This window comes from Phacochoerus africanus, chromosome 8 (genome assembly GCF_016906955.1).
Source record: "Phacochoerus africanus isolate WHEZ1 chromosome 8, ROS_Pafr_v1, whole genome shotgun sequence".
NCBI lineage: Eukaryota > Metazoa > Chordata > Mammalia > Artiodactyla > Suidae > Phacochoerus > Phacochoerus africanus.
The window spans coordinates 75,395,061-75,415,615 of NC_062551.1; the positions used below are offsets into that span (position 1 = coordinate 75,395,061).

At 51.2% G+C, this 20,555-nt stretch overlaps 1 protein-coding gene across 2 annotated transcripts in view; it reads right to left on the minus strand.

The window, feature by feature from the left end:
- PADI2 (peptidyl arginine deiminase 2) overlaps positions 1-20,555 on the minus strand; it is a 59,771-nt gene that overhangs the window by 15,048 nt on the left and 24,168 nt on the right. For both annotated transcript variants that reach the window (XM_047792087.1, XM_047792089.1), the window contains exons 4-9: positions 19,317-19,378; positions 12,762-12,879; positions 11,035-11,160; positions 4,225-4,403; positions 1,405-1,508; positions 509-620 (exon numbers count right to left, since the gene is read on the minus strand). In XM_047792087.1, coding sequence (XP_047648043.1) covers positions 509-620; positions 1,405-1,508; positions 4,225-4,403; positions 11,035-11,160; positions 12,762-12,879; positions 19,317-19,378 — 701 coding nt within the window. The remainder of the gene's footprint in view (positions 1-508; positions 621-1,404; positions 1,509-4,224; positions 4,404-11,034; positions 11,161-12,761; positions 12,880-19,316; positions 19,379-20,555) is intronic.

Sequence of the window (20,555 nt, forward strand, 5' to 3'; positions counted from 1 at the left end):
GATATAGTCTCTGCCCATCCTAAGCATGTTTGTACTTATATGGACCCCATTTTTAAAAATGTAACTGACTGGTGTTGCCACCATGGGATGGGGAACTTCCACAAGCTGCAGGCATGGCCAAAAAAACAAACAAACAAAAAAAACAAACAAAAAAAACTGGTAACATTCTATATATATATATATGTATTTCCTGCAGGTAACACCTTGCGGCACATCCTATATTTATAGACTGGCTTCTTTTTAGCTGTTGTATAGTACTTGCTAAGGCTGGTTGATCACACAGTCCCCCTGTCCCCCTCGCCCCTGGTTGTTTCACAATGTTTTACTCCTGTAAGAAGCAATGCTGCAGCAAAATGCCTCACGCCTTTCTGTCCCTGTGCACACATGCACGTGTGCTCTGATGGCAGAATCTGCACACGTGGAGCTGCAGGGTTCCAGGGTGTTGATGTTAAGTCACCTCTTCTTGCCGGAGCCCTGGGCTGTGTCCTTCCCGGACTGAGGTTCTCACCTGGATCCAACGGTCGCCTCGGTTCATGTACTGGAAACAGACCTTCAGTTCACAGTTGGTTTTCTCAACCAGGTTCTTCACCTCCTTCAGGAACAGGTAATTGTCCTTCATGCTGAGAAGCATGGGGAAGGGAGAAGGGCCGGGAGGAAGGGTGAGGAGGGACAAGGGCCAGCCCACAGAGGTGGCAACAATGGCTGGCACCTCTGGGCTGCTCTGGGCAGTGGAGGCCACATGTGTGTTCACAGTCACCTTTGCAAAGGTTGCTGGAGTAGAGGGCCAGGCAACTCATCTCACCCCCTCATTACCAAGGTCATGAACCAAGGAAACGAGGAAGGGAACTTTCATCCCTAATGTCCCAAAGCCTTACACCTCTTGACTCCCCAGATTTCCAAGGAAGAGCTATGTGCCTCGAGTGGAGGCAGGGATGGGGCCAGGACTCAGGGGAGTGTGGCCAGGTGGTGGGACCAGCAGGCACCTGCGGGCACTTGCTTCTCATCTTGCTGTTGCTGTTTGGCACATAGGAGATGCTCAATAAAAAAAAACTGCTGAATGAATAAGATGAGCTGAATATCCCTTGTAGAGGAGATTCCTGCCTACACCAATAAGGGCCAAGAAGGTACAGGAGAGAAACGGCAGGTATTATTTTTCGAGCACAAACACAAACTCTGTGCCAGGACCTTGGATGAATACTTTGCCTGCTTCATCACATTTAATCCTCACAGTGACTCCATCATCACAGCATCTCAGAGAAACAGAGGCACAGAGAGGCCAAGTGAGTTGCTCAAGGTCACACAGCTGCTGAGTGACAGAGCGGGATTTGAACTCGGGTCTGCCCCTGAAGCTCCGGCTTTAGTCACGCTGCCTTGCTGCCCTGCTGCGTGGTGGCCACCGCTTACCAGCATACAAACACCGACACGGGAGGCAGGATATTGGGGGTCATGATCCAGGGAGCAACCCGGAATGTCACGGTGTCCGTGAAGATGGGTGTCAGGGGGATCTCCTGGGTGAGGGAGAGAAGAGGAGGGGATCAAAAAGTCTTGTCAGGGTGCTTTTCACTTCTGCCTTCCAAGATAGGTGAAACCGGAGTTCCTGCTGTGGCTCAGTGGTAATGAACCTGACTAGTATCCATGAGGATGTAGGTAAGATCCCTGGCCTTGCTCAGTGGGTTAAGGATCTGGTGTTGCCGTGAGCTGTGGTGTAGGTCACAGACACAGCTTGGATCTTGCATTGCTCTGGCTGCGGTGTAGGCTGGCAGCTACAGCTCCGATTTGACCCCTAGCCTTTGAACTTCCATATGCTGCAGGTGCGGCCCTAACAAGACAGACAAACAAGAGATAGGTGAAACCCATAAAAATAGAACCTCATGAGCACTTACTGGGTGTCAGGTCCTATTTTCACATGTGAGATCTTCCTTCTGCCTTACAGAACCCTGGGGCGATATACACTATTTTAATCCTTACTTTATAGGTGGGGAAACACAGACCTCTGGTCACAAACTGTTACATAACCGTAACCGTCCAAGGTCACACGGTTCGTAAGCAGCAGAGCCAGTATCTGCACCCAGGTGGTCTGGCTGCTGAGCCCTCACTCTTCACTCCTGTCTCATCTTGCTGCATCCAAGTTCTCTTCCTGAAATCGGCTCACATGACGGCTGAAGTTTCCTCTGTTTTTGCTCTGGGCACTTTGCTCTTTTGTCCTTTTCTCTCTCTCTCTCTCTCTCTGTGTGTGTGTGTCTTTTCAGGGCTGCACCTGCAGCATATGGAGGTTCCCAGGCTAGGGGTCCAATTGGAACTGTAGCCACTGGCCTATGCCACAGCCACACCAGATCTGAGCTGTGTCTGCAACCTACACCACAACTCACAGCAACACCAGATCCTTAACCCATGGAGCGAGGCCAGGGATCGAACCTGTGTCCTCACGGATACTAGTCCGATTTGCTTCCGCTGAGCCACGACAGGAACTCCACCTTGCCCTTTCCTATGTCTGAGCATTTTGACGTTATTGGGGGGAATTTTGCCATGTCCAGGTGGTTGTTTAAGGAAAGCTTCAGGAAGTTTGCTTGGAAGCTGAGGGAAGATGAGATATGATTTGTTCGAAAGCTATAGGAAACCGGCCCCTACTCTTGGCGGGGAGGGTGGGGGTGGGACTGGGGCACGGCTGACTTTCCCTGGACGAGTCTGCCTTCTGAGCGTCCACTAGAGGGGCTGGTCTGAGACACCCAGGTGGCCAGGCTGCTCCAGGCATTGGGGGAGCAGGAGAAACCCCCTGCTCACCCCGTCGTCTTAGCACTGCTCTTCCTGCCTTCCCTCTTCCTGGGGACTTGAGGGTGCTTTGTGAGCTCGCACAAGTGTGGATGCTCACGACCACCCCAGGAAGTGAAAGCATTTGTTTTTTTTTTTTTCTTTTTAGGGCTGCACCTGCGCCCTATGGAAGTTCCCAGGATAGGGGTTGGAGCAGAGCTACCGGCTTACACCACAGCCACTGCAACTTGGGATCTGAGCCGCATGTGCAACCTATACCACAGCTTGCGGCAACGCTGGATCCTTAACCCACTGAGCGGGGCCAGGGCTCGAACCCGCATCCTCATGGATACTAGTCAGGTTCTTAACCCACTGAGTCACAATGGGAACTCCGAGTGTCATTTCTATGTTCCAGGTGGGGACACGAAAGCACAGGGAGAAAATTCACTTGCCCAATGTCTCATAGCCCCTTCGCCTAAATCTAAGCAAGACCCACCCAAGTTCCCCTTCAACAGAGCCCGCATTGTCCTGCCCCAAAATGGTTCGGGGCTGAATTTGGGAGGAGATGCCATGTCTGAGGGGGGCAAGGACCCTCCATATAGATGAGCAAAGCAGGGTGGGCCTGAGCGGTGGGGGTCTGGGGCTGCAGGCTTTGAGGGGAGGTCCTGGTGGGCCAGACACACCCCAAGCTGGGGGGCTTTGTCTCTACTGGGACAGGCACTCTCCTCTCGTCCAATCTCCCCACACCAAGAATAAAGGTGGGTGAGATGTTGGCCACAAGGAGGGCACATGGGCTGGGACTGGGATTTGGGGTTCAGCCCATGGTCAGAGGTGGGAGAACCCACAGTTAGGGTGAGGGGTCAGTCAGGGAGGGAAGAGCAAGGCACACAGGCAGTCAACAAACCTCTCGTGCGTGGCCCAGTTTGCTCCTCGCGCTAACCTCTGGGGCTCTGTGCCTCCGAACTAGGTCCACCCTCTGCAGGGAGGAGGGCAGACGAGGGGACAGGCATGAGGTGAGAAAACAAACACCGGGGGTTCCCGTTCTGGCTCAGTGGTAACGAACCCGACTAGTATCCATAAGGCGGTGGGTTCGATCCCCAGCCTCACTCAGTGGGTTCAAGGATCCGGAGTTGCTGTGGCTGTGGCGTAGGCTGGTGGCTACAGCTCTGATTCAACCCTTAGCCTGGGAACTTCCATATGCCTCGGGTTCAGCCCTAAAAAGCAAAAAAAAAAAAAAAAGAAAAGAAAAGAAAAGAAAAGAAAAGAAAAGAAAAGAAAAGAAAAGTAAAGTAGGTTCAGCAAGGAGCTGTGCTCTGGGACCCCGGTAGATCCTGTGGATGGTGGGGCATCTAGGTCTCCAAGCCTGGATCCCCACCCCTTAGGGCTTCAAGGGGAGAGGAACACAGCGGGGATTCCTGGGAATGGCCCTCCAGAGGAGACCCCGCTTGGCCCCCGGTGGCGGCCTGGAGCCCTCACCTCTGCCATATACTCCAGCAGGCTGACGTGGATGGAGACCAGGCCCAAGAAGCTCTCGTCGGGAAAACGCAGCCCTTCCACGAAGAACAGCAGCTCCGCGGAGCCGCCTGTGTACTTGACCACGTGGTAGAGCTTCTGCCGGCCCAGGATGTGGATGTAGCGCTGGCCGAAAAACGGGTCTGGGGGGAGAAGGACCGACGTCAGGCCCCACCGCCAACCAGGAAGTGGTGCGTGGGGCTGGGTCACTGATGGGGACAAGACGGCATTGTCACCCGTCCTCTAGACACAGAGAGGAAAGCACAAGCAGGAAGTGCCACCAGAAGGGCCGTGGCCTGGTCACTGTCCCAGCACTGCTGTGCCCTGGGCATGTGGCACCGAACCAGACACCCTCTCTGGCTTCTGGCTTCCTCATCTGCAAAGTGAGCTGCCTCTCCCAGGAAGGGCCCGTGACATGACAGCAGGTGTGGGCTGGACAGCCAGGGGTGTGAGGAAGGAAACGATTGTTCCTAGTTGATGGAGGAGGAAACTGAGTCTCCAAAGGGAGTCATAGAGCCAGTAAGTGGCTGAGCTGGACTCAAATCCATGGCTAATTCTGAACCCCAACCCTCCCTCGTCCTTTTTTTTTTTTTTTTTTTTAAGGGCTGTACCCATGGCATAAGGATGTTCCCAGGCTAGAAGTTGAAACAGAGCTTCAGCTGCCGGCCTATGCCACAGCCACAGCAATGCCAGATCCAAGCCACATCTGTGACCTACACCACAGCTCACAGCAACACCAGATCCTTAACCCCCTGAGCGATGCTGCCAGGGATCAAACCCGCATCCTCATGGATACTAGTCGGGTTCATTACCGCTGAGCCACAGTGGGAACTCCCCTTCCTGTCCTTCGTATAAATAAGACACCATTGTGCCCATTTATGCCAAAAATCCCCCTCCAGGTAATGGCAGCCATATTGGCATGTGGGTCTCTGGCTGCGCATTTTTGCAGCTGGGAGGAAAGGCAGGTGTCCCTGCCCTCCTGCCCGACCAAACTGGCCAGCCCTTCATAGCGCTGTTCCCTCTGCTTGGAAGAATTGTGTTCCTCCTTCTGCCAGGCCTTGCTTGGTGTCACTTCTGGGAATTGTGCTGAGCTCCCCCAGAGAACAAGCCAGGGGCTCTGACCGGAGTTTCTGCAGCTCCCGTCCTTTCCCATCACAGCCTTTATTTTATTTATTTTTATTTTATTTTATTTGTTTTGTCTTTTTGCCATTTCTTGGACCGCTCTCGCAGCACATGGAGGTTCCCAGGCCAGGGGTCCAATCGGAGCTGTAGCCGCTGGCCTACACCAGAGCCACAGCAACGTGGGATCCGAGCCGCGTCTGAGACCCACACCACAGCTCATGGCAACACCGGATTCTCAACCTACTGAGCAAGGGCAGGGACCGAACCCGCAACCCCATGGTTCCTAGTCGGACTCGTTAACCACTGCACCACGATGGGAACTCCACCATCACAGCCTTTAAATGGATATGATCTCAGTGTTTAGTTGTTGGCCTCGAGAGACTGTGCGGGCAGAGACGGGCCTGGCTGGGCCTGTGCAAGCTGCGTTCATGAATGCGGACTGAAGGAACCAATGGCTCCCACGCTATGCCTTGTGGGAGAATTTTCAGGCCTGTTCAGAGCACAGGTATGGCATTACTGCTCTGTGAGCACATGGGCAAGGCCCTTGGGGGAGACAGAGGTGGTCAGGGTGCAGCCTCTAGAGTCTAAGAGCAGAGCTCAGCTGATGATAAGACAGCGCAGATGTGGGAAGCATTACACTGGAGCTCCGGGGTGAGAGAACCCCTGGGGTTAGTGGGGGTGAGGGGGGCAGGGAAAGGAAGGTCAGTGGGGGGTGTTTGAGCAGAGAAAGGCAGTCTTTGAGACCCCCTTCAGGTGGCAGAGGTAGGGTGCTGTGAGGAGAGGAAATACTTGCATTGCCAGGGGCATGGAGGTAGGACCCTATGCAGTTCCAGAAGGAGCTTCTTTATGCCCCGTAGAGCTGGAAGGGCAGAAGCAGGCTCAGCTTAGTACGATTGTCAACAACAATGATTAATGACCCGACACCCACGGGCTAGAACATATAACTAGAACAGTCCTGGCATGAATAGGGTGCTTGATTAAAACTGGCAAAACGAGGGAGTTCCTGTTGTGGCCACAGAAACGCATCTGATTAGTATCCATGAGGATGCAGTGTGATCCCTGGCCTCGCTCAGTGGGTTAAGGAGCCAGAGTTGCTCTGAGCTGTGGTGTAGGTCGCAGATGCAGCTTGGATCCTGAGTTGCAGGGGCTGTGGTGTAGGATGGCAGCTGCATCTCTGATTCCACCCTTAGCCTGGGAACTTCCAAATGCCGCTGGTGTGGTCCCCCCAAAGCAAAAAAGCAAACGAACAAACAAAAAACGCAAAAAAAGAAAACCTGGCAAAACGAACAGAGGAACCCAGGGAAGCCCAGGCTCAGGATGACGCCTCCAGGAGGGCCAGGCGCTCCACTTGGTCTTGTTATGCATCTCACAGAGGTGGGCTATGACTTCTAGAGCCAGAGGGTCATGGGTTCAAGTACCTCTCTGGCTTACAAGCTGCAAAAACCTCAGAAGATTCACTTAAGCTCTCTGGGCCTCGGTTTACTCCTCTGTTAAATGGGAGATAACAATACTTAGGCCACAGGGTCCTTGCAAGATAAAATGATACAGCATCAGGAACGGAGGTAAGCTCCGTAACCAAGGGTAACCATCAGTAACACAGCTGGGACCTGCAGGTCTTACTATTATGAGAGCCTGGGGATGTGTTGGCAAACTCCACAACCCATGATCTTTTCACTGAATGACTTGGGAAGAGAAGGCAAAGAACAATGCCTCGGTTCACGTTCCCTTGGGTGGGCCCAGGAAATGAGGCAGAGAGACTCAGACACTGGGTGTCCCAAGGAACTCGACACAGGAGATGAAGTTCTCCCTCAGAAAAGACAACATGTGCCTTGAATGCGAACCACTGAGTAGATCCAGATGGAGCTGCATAATTTAAAAAATTCTCCCCCAGGAGTTCCTGTGGTGGCTCAGCAGAAATGAAGATGACTAGCATCCTTGAGGATGCACATTCGATCCCTGGCCTCGCTCAGTGGGTTAAGGATCCAGCATTGCTGTGAGCTGTGGTGTAGGTCACAGACATGGCTTGGATCTGGCATTGTTGTGGCTGTGATGTAGGCCAGAAGCTATAGCTCTGATTTGCCCCCTAGCCTGGGAACCTCCACGTGCTGCAGGTGCAGCCCTAAAAAGACAAAAAAAAAAAAAAAAAAAAATCTCCCCCAGGCACCCAAGCCCTCCCATGCCCACATGCCCCAGGCTGCACTTGAACTGAACTGATGCTTAGGAAAGAGATCGCAGGCTGGGAAGGTGACTTGTCTTTGCAGAAAGCTGCAGAAATTTTCCAGGGCTCCGGTCAGCTGGGGGGTTAGAATGTGTGTGTGCAGGTTCTGCCTGGGCCTGGCAGGGGAGCTGGGCCAGGTGGAAGGACATAGTCTTGCCCAGCTGCAGGCAGTCTTCTCCTTCCCATGGCCTGCAATGCCTCTCATTCTGGTGCCTGGGGCCAGCTCCAGGAGGATTGATCACTTGGTGGGAACAATCCAGCCACTGTCTAAGGAGCCTCCTTCCCCCATCCCCTGTCCCCAGCTGGGTGCAGGCCTGCCCAGCGTGGTCAGCTCTCCAGGCAGAAACCAACAATGCCCCTCTATGGAGCAGTCCACGTGCCCCGGGGCCACCCTGACCGCTCCTTAGCCCCAGGCTTGGCTCTGCAGGCTGGCGCGTGGTACAGTTTGGCATAATCTTTCTGGTCCCTTTGATGCCATCCCACCTCCCAAGAGACTCTTCAATAGTGTGATGTGACCAATAGCCCTGGTTTGCCTGGGACTGTTGGCTTTCCCGGAAGGAGGAGTTTTCAGTGCTAAAACCAGGAAGATCCTGGGCAAACTGGGGCAAGTTGGTCACTGTGTCCTTGCTGGAAGGGGTCAGGCCCCAACTTTGGGGTTGTAGGGCAGAATGTGAGGCTGAGCACAGAGACCCGGGTCTTCCTTTCAGCCCTGGAGACTCCTGTCCACTTCAATGATTATAATTAATAATCATAATTATAATTAATAATCATTACCCCCAAGAGTAACAAGTGACATCAATAGAGAGTGTTCCACGGGCCGGCTACTGTGCTGAGTGCCCGATACATGTCCCTTGTTTAATCCCTATCACCAGCGGGGACAGTCAGGGCCCTCATTAGCCCCATGCCACCTCACAGGTGCGGAACCCAAGGCGTGGGCTGGTGAGTAGACTTGCCCAAATGCAGGATTTGAACCTTCTGGGCTCTAGAGCCCCCTCTCAAGGGTCCCTTGGCCTCCAGCCCAGCCCCCCGCCCTTGAGGGACATAGGTGACACATGACATTCATGTAACATAACACATTCTCATCCACTGGTGTAGTTGGATTTTGACAAAACCTCAAAATGCCTGCATGGAAGAAAAGGAAGCTGTGCCACAGATGAATTATGTTTCATCCCGTTTGTTGGCGTGGCTCTGAGCATTCACCCAGGATCCCAATTTTGTGGGAAACTGTCTATTCTGGGATCATTGCCATGTCAGGAATGGCCCCCTTGCAGGTTAGCAGCCCAGAGAAAGACTGGGAAGGAGTACCCACTGTGGTGCCACGAGATAGGCAGCATCTCCAGGTTCAATCCCAGCCCAGCACAGTAGGTTAAGGATTTGGTGTTGCCACAACTGTGTCATAGGCTGAAGATACAGCTAGGATCTGATCCCTGGCCCGGGAACTCCATATGCCACAGGGTGGCCCAAAAGGGAAAACAAAAAGACTGGAGAATAGCATCTCGAAGCACTCAGAGGAGTGGTTCCTCTTTCTCTTGTTTGCTCAGGACCCATCTCAGATGGCAGTGAAGGGGAGGGATGCGATTACAGGCCAGATCTCATTCCGCTGCCATCAACAAAAAGACCCTCTAGATAACGTCCGGGTGTCACTATTAGCAAAAGGTGCAGTGTCACAATATGATGCCACGATTGAGAAGCCCAGGTCCTGCCTGTATACCTCCCACCCTGGCCAGCACCCCATCCCCCGTGGCAACCCTGGCCTGGCCAGGGTAAACATCTCTGGCCCCCTAGGGCGGCAGAGCCAGCCTGACTCTGGGGACATTCCAACCTGCGTGAGCTTACTGAGCTTACTGCCCGAGCCCAGGGAGGATCAGAAGGAGCACTGGCTTCAGGTGGCAGCAGGCCACTGCTGCCCTGGCTAAACCACTCCCTGAAGGGAGGGGCTGGGGCTGCTGTGACCAAGTCCTCATGGTGACAGTCTGGTTCTTGTGGGCCTGCTCAGAGGTGGGCCCCAGAGCTGGCCGGAGGCCCTAGGTCCTCCAGAGAGCTGGGCATGCAGGGGAAGCCCTCCCCTGCACCAGGGCAAATTGCAAAGCGAACTACTTTGCTGAGAGAGCTTTTGAAGACATAAATCAGACCTTGATAATCCCTTGCTCAAAACCTCTAATGGCTTTCCACTGCACTTAGAATAAAACCTGAGCCCTCCTGGTGTCCTGGCCCCCGCCCAGCTTGCTGACCTTGACTTCAACACCTCCAGTTTTCCGTCTGCTCCTCCAAGTCTCCAAGCGAGTTCCCTCCTCTGGGCTTCATATGCTCTGTTCCCTCCACTTAGAACACCCTTCCTTCAGCTCATGAATGCCTAGTTCTTTCTCACTGTTGGTTTGGGTCTCTGCTCAGATGTCCCCTGCTCAGAGAGGCCTTTCCAGACCAGCCAGGCTAGCTGCGCTTCACCTCCACCCCTGCCATTCTCCAGTACTTGGTCTGTGTCATTTCCTCCAGCTGTGCTGTTTGGTCTGCCTCACTAGGCCACCTCCTCCCCGCAGGCAGGGGTGTGATGGCAGAGTTCACTGCAGGAGTCCCAGTGCTGAGACCAGCAGCGCCGGGGCGAGGCGGGCTCAACACACGTTTACAGAAAAGCTGAGACCTGGTGGGCAGCCTCCAGGATTAACTCCATGGCAGAAGTGTGCTCTCTATACTGTGGGGGTCCAGGACGAGGGGTCCGTTTCTTGAGGGTGCCCACAGCATCATCAGGGGCCCTTTAAAAGTCGGAGGCAGAGTTCCCGACATGGCTTAGTGGTTAACGAATCCGACTAGGAACCAAGAGGCTGTGGGTTCGATCCCTGGCCTTGCTCAGTGGGTTAAGGATCCGGCATTGCCGTGAACTGTGGTGTAGGTCCCAGACACAGCTCGGATCCCGAGTTGCTGTGGCTGTGGCGTAGGCCGGCGGCTATGGCTCGGATTAGACCCCTAGCCCGGGAACCTCCATATGCTGAGGGAGTGGCCCTAGAAAAGACAAAAAAAAAAAAAAAAAGTCGGAGGCAATTCTTAGTTCCAAAAAATCTGAGATGAGCCAAAAAACCCCTGGGGGTGGGGGGGATGGTGGTACCTGTCTCAGGTGTCATGAAGATGGTGTGACTCTGGGAAAGATGGCTCTCAAAGTCCCCGCCCCCCATTTCCCAGGAAGAAGGCCTCTGGGTTTCACGTAGATCTGCATCAGTGCCGACTCCTTTGAGGGGACGAGAGCTCTGCCCACGGGGCCTCCCGACCTCATATAGGATCACGGTGGCCCCTAGGACCATTCCCCAGAGGGACCTGCACCAAAAGGGACCTGACTGCGAAGGAGTGGAGGTGTCTGGGGAGCCTTAGCTGGGCCCCGAGGGGTGGCTCGGTGAGCACTGACCGGGCGGGGACTGCCTCAGGGCCAGGCTGGGGACACTCACTCTCCACGTAGAAGACGCCCACTTTGTCCGAGTCCGACATGGAAATGTAGAGAACAATCTCATATCCGGCGGGGAGGCGGTCCGGGCCTTTGGTCCGCAGGATCATCTGGGACATGTCTTTGAGGTCTGTGGAGGGGGGGAGGCAGGAGGCGGTTGGAACGAAGAGAATTGCCTGGGCGGGGGCGGGCACGGGAGGCATCGGGTAAAGGTGGTCCAAAGGGACCAAGTTCCAGTTATGAGAAAAAATTGCCGGGGATCTACACGGTTAATATAATTAACAAGGTTACATGTTTACCCAAGCGTTGTTAACAGAGTAAGTCCTGAGTGCTCATCACAAACATTTGTTTCAATTTCTTGAATTTTGTACCTACATGAGATGATAGAGGTTTATGAAACTTATTGTGACACTCACTTCATGATGCATGGAAATCAAATCATTATGCTCCACACCTTAAACAAATACAGTGCTGCATCTCAGTTTTAAAAAAGGAGAATTACGTTGGCTTAGAAATGCCTGTTCCAGAAACAGACTCACAGAAAACTTATGGTTTTTTTTTTTTTTTTTTTTTTCCCCAGGGCCGCACCAGTGGCATATGGAGGTTCCCAGGCTAGGGGTTGAATCAGAGCCACAGCAATGCCAGCTCGGAGCCACATCTGCGACCTACACCGCAGCTCACAGCAACGCCAGATCCTTAATCTACTGAGCGAGGCCAGGGATCGAACCTGTGTCCTCATGGATGCTAGCTAGTCAGATTCGTTTCCACCGAGCCACGATGGGAACTCCTGAAAACTTATGTTTTTTGAAAAAACTTTGAAAAACGTATGGTTACCAAGGAGGACAGGTTGGGCTGGGGCAGGAGGGAGGAGTAGACTGGGGGTTTGAGATTGACACATGCACACTGAGGTATAGGGAATGATTGGCCAGTGGGGACCTGCTTTTTAGCTCAGAGAACTCTCCCCAGTATTCTTCGATCATCTATGTGGGAAGAGCATCTGAGGGAGAATGGAAGTGTGTGCATGCATGACTGAATCACTTTGTTGTACAGCAGAAATGATCAGAACCTTGTAATCAACTACACTTTAGTAACACTTAAAACAAAAGATATACAAAGCTGAAAAAAAAATGCCTGTTCCTTTTATAACCAGGACAAGACAACCCCCCCCACATGTGTGTTATGGAAACTATAGAAAAACAGAAAAACTGGTTGTCATTTCCAAACCACAGCCAGCCTTCTATAACCTTTTGGGAACTTCCTTCTGCTCTTTTTCCATATATGTGCTAGTTAAAAACTATGGTTCCAATGGAACTGTATTGACAGTTTTGTTTTCTGTTTTTTGGGGGTTTTTTTGGTTTTTTTAGAGCGGCACCCGTGGGCATATGGAGGTTCCCAGGCTCGGGGTCTAATTGGAGCTGTAGCTGCCAGCCTATGCCACTGCCACAGCAATGCTGGATCTGAGACGTGACTGTGACTTACACCACAGCTCACAGCAACTCCGATCCTTGACCCACTGATCGAGGCCAGGGATTGAACCTGTGTCCTCATGGTTACTAGTCAGATTTGTTACCGCGAGCCCCCACGGGAACTCCTGTTGTCTGTTTTTAGCAAAGGGTTGATGCTTAGCCCACCATCTTCAGGAGGCCCAAGGTCACTCCCGCCTCACCCTCCATGCCGCCCAGGACTTAGCCCGGCATTTCCACTGCTCCTCCCCGGGCAGACCCCGCACACCTTCCTTGCTGTAGACCTTCTCATCACTGCAGTCCTCCTTGGACAACCAGGGTGTGTCTCGGTCACAGTTCACCAGCAGGATGGCCCCCTGGCCCTCAGGGCCCCAGGTCCAGGATGCCTGCATTGGCAGGGAGAGAGGTCAGAGAGGGAGAGGCAGCCCAAGAAATGAACAGGCAGGCATTCTGTGACAGGCTGCTTTTTTTTTTTTTTTTTTTTACCATGCCGGCCACATGTGGAAAGTTCTTGGGCCAGGGACTGAACCTGTGCCATAGCAGCAACCCAAGAACACTGCAGTGACAATGCTGGATCCTTAACCCACTGCGCTACAAGGGAACTCCTACGACAGGCTCTAACATATCCAGAGGGGAGGTATCCCAAATCCTGATCTCATGCTTTGCTATAAAGTTACAGTAATCAGAACAGTACTGCGCTGGCACAAAAACAGATGTGTAGATCTGATAGGGGGCCATTGACCAAAATTGCCCATTTTGGCCAAGCTTGGCAACAGGTTGTCTCACAGCAGGAGGCGCTGATAAGGAACACGCTGCTGCCCTGAAGAGTAGCCCGGAGGATGTGGGAGGGGCCCACCGGAGGCCGGAGACGACCAACCTCCCAAGATCCTCGGCGCCGGAAGCCGTCTTGGCTGAGAGATGCGCGCGCCTCTGAGAAGGACCCTGGGCCAGACCGAGCACCGCCGAGCAAGACGACTGGCCAGAGACAACCCGGAAACAAACCCCATTCCCATAAGACCGGAGCCTGCGAGCCACGTGGCAGAGCAGGTCTCCTGGGTTCCCTTCCCCTGCTGTTCTCCGCTCCCGCGCCCCTTCCCAATAAGGTCTCTTGCTTTGTCAGCACGTGTGTCTCCTTGGATAATTCATTTCCCAGTGTCCGACAAGAACCCGGTCTCGGGCCCTGGAAGGGATCCCCCTTCGCCTTACAGATCTAGGACTAGAGAGCCCAGGAATGAAGCCACATACACTTGTATGGCAATGAATCTATGACAAAGGAGGCAAGGTTATACAACGGGGAAACGACAGCTTCTTCAATAAATGGTGTTGGGGAAACTGGACAGCTACCTGCAAAAGAGTCAAACTGGACTACTTTCTTACACCACGCACAAAAATAAATTTAAAACGGACTAAAGGAGTTCGCTGGTGGCTCAGTGGGTTAAGGATCCACTGTTGTTGAAACTGAGCAGGACCCTGTGGGGCTCCTGGGCACACAAACCTTTCTGTGCCCCTGTTGCTTATTTTTAGGGAATAAGCTTCAGCCCCCATGACCTTCCCTGAGTTCCAAAGGGCAGGTTCAAATGATTGCTAACCAGGAAGGGAGGGAATGCAGCGACAAGGCAGAAGCAGTCAAAAGACCATAATGCCGCTGGTTCCTCTTCAAGGAATATACATAACAATTCCTATAAGTTCTTCTGCAGAACTAAACCCCCAACAAATGAAAACCTGAGAGGAGGACCATCAGAACCAGTCCTGGGGCCACTAAACATCAACTCTGAATAAGAATGAAAGCTTGCATCTACCCTGATCCTTATCTGTGGCTTTATTTTCTACCCCCAAACTATAACACCACTTTCTATTACCTCCGAAAGGAGGGCGCAATCTTTAGAGCATTAGCCTGCTGTGACCTCATTTGCCTGGCAAAGCAATAGTTGTTTGTTTTTTTTTTTCTCCTTTGCCCCAAACTTTGTCTCCATGTTTCTATTCATCACTGGTGGACACAGCCTGAGTTTCAGCAACATTGTTACTGCTGTGATGGAAGTTAGATTCTTAGACTGGAAACTTCTGTATGTTGCAAGTGCAGGGGAAAAAAAAAAAAGATAAGAAAAAGGAATAAAGACTTAAATGTGAGCTCTGAATCCATAAAACTCCTAGAAGAAAACATAAGCAGTATCCTCTCTGACATCAGTCTTAGTAATATTTTTTTTGCATCTCTCCTCAGGCAAATGCAACAGAAGCAAAAATAAACAAGTGGGACTACATCAAACTAAAAGCTTTTGCGCAGCAAAGAAAACCATTAACAAAGTGAAAAGACAACCTACAGAATGGGAGAAAATATTGACAAACAATGTGACTGACAAGGGCTTAATTTCTAAAATATACAAACAGCTCGTACAAATCAACAACAAAAAAGCCAAACAACCCGATCGAAAAAGGGCTGAGGACCCAAACAGACATTTCTCCAAAGAAGACACAGTGATAGCCAACAAGCACATGAAAAGATGCTCAACATTGCTAACCATCAGAGAAATACAAATCAAAACCACAATATCTCCTCATACCTGTCAGAAGGGCTATTACAAAAAAGGCAACAAACAGCAAGTGTTGGCAAGCATGTGGAGAAAGGGGACTCGTGCACGTTGGTAGTAACGAAAATTGGTGCAGCCACTATGGAAAGCAGTAGAGAGATTCCTCCAAAAATTAAAAAGAGAACTACTATATGACCCATCAATCCCACACCTGAGTATTTATCCATAGAAAAGAGAAATTCTAATTAGAAAAGACATATGCACCCCTATGTTGCTGCAGCATTATTTACGACAGCCAAGACATGCAAGCAACTTAAGTGCCCACCAACAGGTGAATGGATATAGAAGATGTGGTGTATATCTGCAATGGACTATTACCCAGCCATAAAGCAGAATGAAGTCTTGCCATTGGCCACAACATGGATGGACTTCAAGGGTATTATGCTAAGTGAAATAAGTCAGATAAAGACAAATACCATATGATTTCACTTATACGTGAACCTACAGGCTATATGTGAACCTTTAGGTCATAGGTGACCCTAAAAAAACAAAAGAATAAACATGACAAAACAGAAACAAGAGGCACAGCTACAGAAAACAGGTGGTTGTCAGCGGGGAGGGAGGTGGGAGGAGGAGGGAATAGATGAGGGAGATTAAGAGGTATAAACTTACAAAGTAAACCAGTCATGGGTATGCAATGCACAGTGCAGGAAATACAGCCAATGATAATGTAATATCTTTGGTGACAGACGGTAACTAGATGATTGTGGTGATTATTTTGCAATGTATAGAAATATCAAATCACTATGTTGCGTAACAGGATCTAACATAGTGTTGTAGGGCAATTATGTTTCAAAAACAGACAAACGAACTCAGAGATTAAGGAGATCAGATTATCGGTTACCAGAAGCAGGGGTTGCAGGGACAGAGAACTGGATGAAAGCCAATAAAAGGTACAAACTTTCGGTTATAAGTAGGAGGGATGTTGTGTATCAAATAATAAATGTAATTAACACTGCTACATGTTACACAGAAACGTAGTTGTGAAGAGAGTAAATCATTTTTTTTTTTTGGCCGCGCCTGCAGGGTCCCCAGGCAAGGGAACCCAAGTCGCTGCAGTGACAATGCCAAATCCGTAACCCGATGTTTGTTTGTTTGTTTGTTTTGTTTTTTTTTAATTGATGTATAGGTGATTTACAATGTCAGGTAAATCATGACACATTACATGGTTTCAGGTATATACAGCACAGTGATTCAGTTATCACGTATATGCACATAGATTCTTTTTCAGATTCTTTTCCCTTTTAGGTTATTACAAAATATTGAGTAGAGTTCCCTGTGCTATATAGTAGGTCCTTGTGGTTTATCTCTTTTATACATGGTAGTGTGTATATGTTTGTTTGTTTTTTGTCTTTTTAGGGCCAAACCTGAGGTATGTGGAGGTTCCCAGGCTAGGGGTCCAATCAGAGCTATAGACGCCAGCCTATTCCAGAGCTACAGCAATGCCAGATCCGATCCGCATCTGCAGCCTACACCACAGCTCACGGGCAACGCTGGATCCTTAACCTACTGAGCAAGGTTGGGGATCGAACCTGCATCCTCATGGACAGTAGTCAGATTTGTTTCCGCTGAGCCTTGATGGGAACTCCCTGGTACTGTGTATGTGTTAATCCCATCTTCTGAATTTATCCCTCCCCCTTCTCCTTTGGTGACCATAAATTGTCTGTTGTGGGTCTATTTCTGTTTTGTAAATTAGTTCATTTGTATCATTTTTAAGCCGTATCATATGATTTTTGTCTTTCTCTGTTCAGCTTACTCCACTTAGTATGATCATCTCTAAGTTGAGAATAAATCTTAAGGACTCTTATCAAGAAAAATTGATTTTTTTTCTATTTCTCTAATTTTGTATCTATATGAGATGATGGATTTCCAGTGAATTTAGTGTGGTAATAGTTTCCTTGTGTGTCTTTTTTTTTTTTTTTTTTAAGGGCTGCACCTGTGGCATATGGAAATTCCCAGACTAGGGGTCGAATGGGAGCTGTAGCTGCAGGCCTATGCCACAGCCATAGCAACTTGGGATCCGAGCCATGTCTGCGACCTACACTGCAGCTCACGGCCACGCTGGATCCTTAATCCACTGAGCAAGGTAAGGGATCGAACCCGTGTCCTCATGGGTACTAGCCACATTTATTACCACTGAGCTGCAAGGGGAACTGCCATACCCAGCCATTTTCAAACACGCTCCCAGGGCTCCAAATGGGACCTGTAAGGCGATCCATTTTCAACACTGCAGCCAGAGTGATAATTAGAACAAATGCCAACCAGATCATGTTGCTTTCCTGCTTTAAGCCCTGCCAGGGGCTCTCTGTTGACTTAGGATAAAACTCCAATCCCTCACTGTAGCCTGCAAGGCCTGGGGAGACCTGCCCACCTCTCCATCTGTACCCCCGACCGCCACATTCCCGCTCACTCTGCTTCCTCCAGGCTGGATGCCTCTTGTCTCCCCAAAGACTCCACATGCTCTCAGACCATGGTGTGCTGGTCCCTCCACCCAGAATAATGTCCTGTCTCCCTTCCTCAGGCCAACGCCCCACCTCCTTCTGGTCATAGCATACCTGTCCCTTCTCCTAGCAGCCTCTGATTCTCCAGACCAGAACGGTTCCCGGGGTTGGGTCTTAGGGCACTGGACCCGCTCCTTCTGGGGATGACTTAGAACAGCCAGGTCACTCTTTATTTAATGAGGGTCCTGGAGTTCCTGCTCTGGCTCAGTGGTAATGAACCCGACTAGTATCCATGAGGATGCAGGTTCAATCCCTGGCCCCACTCAGTGGGTTAAGGATCCGGCATTGCCACAAGCTGTGGTGTAGGTCACAGACTCGGTTTACATCCTGCACTGCTGTGGCCTGGGAACTTCCCTGTGTGGCAGGTGCAGCCCTAAAAAGCAAAAAAAGAAAAACCCCCAACCCCCCCCCCCAAAAAAACAAAGCAGGTCCCTCTCACTGGACTGTGGGCTCCCTGAGGGCAGGAGAGCTGCATTTCTCTCATTTTCTGCAACCCCAGGGTCTGACCCAGTCCTGAAATATCGGAGATGCTCAACGAATAGTTACGGGAGGAGAAAAGAAAATCTGAAACCTCACTGGCCCAGATGGAGGAAGTCTGTGTAAGTTCAGGTCCTCAAGGACTCTGTGACTCCTTAGCTCCTCAGGGGAGGTTGGTCACCTCCAGGGCCTCTGTGGTGCCTGCTGACAGGTGACTTGGCCATGGACACAGAGAATGTATGTGGGGGGCTGGCTTGGCTTCCTCTCGTGGCCTCAGGAAGGCAGGGATGGGACAAAGCCCTTGGAGGAGCCTGGGGGAAGGGGCTCCCCAACGGGCTTGTGTCCCCTGGCAACCTGCAGAGTCTGGGCCCAGCTCTTAGGCCTCAGGCTTCTCAGTGGGTTGTATTTATTGAGTTTTTAAAGTAGTCATCGACATACAATTTAAATCTTTAGATTGTTCTAAAAGGAACATATGCTTGGCAAAAATTAAAGTGATATAGAAGGGCAGAAAGTGGAAAAGAAGCAAGAGCTGGGATATACACAGAGCAAAACCAAAGGAGCTTCAAAACTGGGTTGAGGAAAAAGAAGGAATTAACAACAAAGAGAACGCAAAGCTGTCTGTCTGCACAAGTTAAAAATACACGAAAGCCACACACTGCATGTTTCACAAGAATCCCAAGAACAGAAAGTGACGCATTACAATCATTAAAGTGGTCCTTTCTGGGGGGCAGCAGGATGGGAGTGGGGAATGCAGGATCAAAGAGAATAAATGAATGAGTGACTAAATGACTAAATAAACACAGGAGGGGAGTTTGTGCTCACACCATGAAAGATGACATCCTTCTACTGTTTATGATTAATGCAATCTTCTGCTCCTGATGGCTCCCCCCAGCTCAGCTTTAAAATTAAAAAAAAAAAAAAAAAAAAAGAGGCAAAATAATAAGAGCAAATGTTTTGGCAGCACTTTCTCTGGGGCTGGACATTCATTCTTTGCAACACCTGTGTGAACAGGTGCCCCATCCTGTGGATGGGGAAACGGAGACTCAGGAACCTGCTCTGTAGCTGAGTCGGTAGGCTTTGTCCTCGGTGTGTGTGTGTGTGTGTGTGTGTGTGTGTGTCTGGGAGTCTGTCTCCTCATTTGTAAAATGAACGCTGTCTGAGCTTGCTGGGAGGACCATGGCTGCCTGCAGGACCCAGCCTGGGGCTCTGGCCCCCGGAAGCTCCCCCTCCCCCACCCCGTCTGCCAGGATAGCGAGGTACCTTTTTTGGGTTGTTCTTCTCCACCACGCCGTCTCGGTCTGCATCCACATCCAGGGAGATCTCTGGGGACAGACATATGGGTCAGTGGCTGAGCCTGCCAGAGCAGGTGGGGCAGGGATGGCAGACCTGTGGGACCAGGGTGCAGCTCCCCCACTCACCTGGTTCTCAGAAGGGGAGGGCCTTGCTCAGGTCATCTTAGCCAACCCCCTGCCTCAACGCCCCACTGCCAGATGGCACAAGCAGGTGCTGTGCAGACTGGGCAGCTCACGGAGGGGCTGTCAGGTGGGGCAGGGATCTCCCACCCTTTACTGCTCCCCAGTCAAAGCTGGGTGGTGGGTGGGATGACCCTCAAGGGACAGATCTGGGAGCCTCGGTTCAGAGAGGCCGACTCACGGGCCCAGGGTCATGCATGTCATGCTAGCAGAACTGAAGCGAAGCTTGTATTTTGAAAATGTCCACAGGATTCCTTCCCTGACTTTTCTGGTCTGTCCTGGGCACGTGTGCTCTCGTGCATTTGTGCGTGTTCCTCTCCCAGAACTCCTGGTGGTCTAGACCCCACCTCTAAGGAGCAAGGACTTTGCTTTGGGTGGGAAAGGGGGCCTTCAAACCCTCTCAATCTGGGAGTTCCCGTTGTGGCTCAGTGGTTAATGAATCCGACTAGGAACCATGAGGTTGTGGGCTCGATCACTGGCCTGGCTCAGTGGGTTAAGGATCCAGGGTTGCCGTGAGCTGTAGTGTAGGTTGCGGATCCCACGTTGCTGTGGCTGTGGTGTAGGCCGGTGGCCACAGCTCCAGTTCGACCCCTAGCCTGGGATCCTCCATATGCCATGGGAGTGGCCTAAGAAATGGCAAAAAGACGAAAAAACAAAACAAAACAAAAAAAACCGCACAAAACCTTCTCAATCTGAGGGTGCCCGAGAGGCCAGGCCTCCAGATAGAGGATCCAGGGTGCGGTCCCTGTTTATCCTTGCTCTTGGGAAGGGACCTTCGCTATCCCCAGGCCTGCTGTGAGGACTGTGTGGGGCGGTGAAATGAGGCCCAGATTTAGCTTCAGACAGTGCTGGGTTTGAACCCTGATTCTCTGCTTAGAAGCTGTGTGACTCTGGGCTGGTTAGACAGCTTCCCTGAGCCCCAGTTTCTTTACCTGAAACATGGGGCCCTTTCCCATTAGACCAATTGCCCTAAATGCAATAGGAGCCTCTACTGACATTTTGAGCCACATACTTTGCTGCTGTGGGA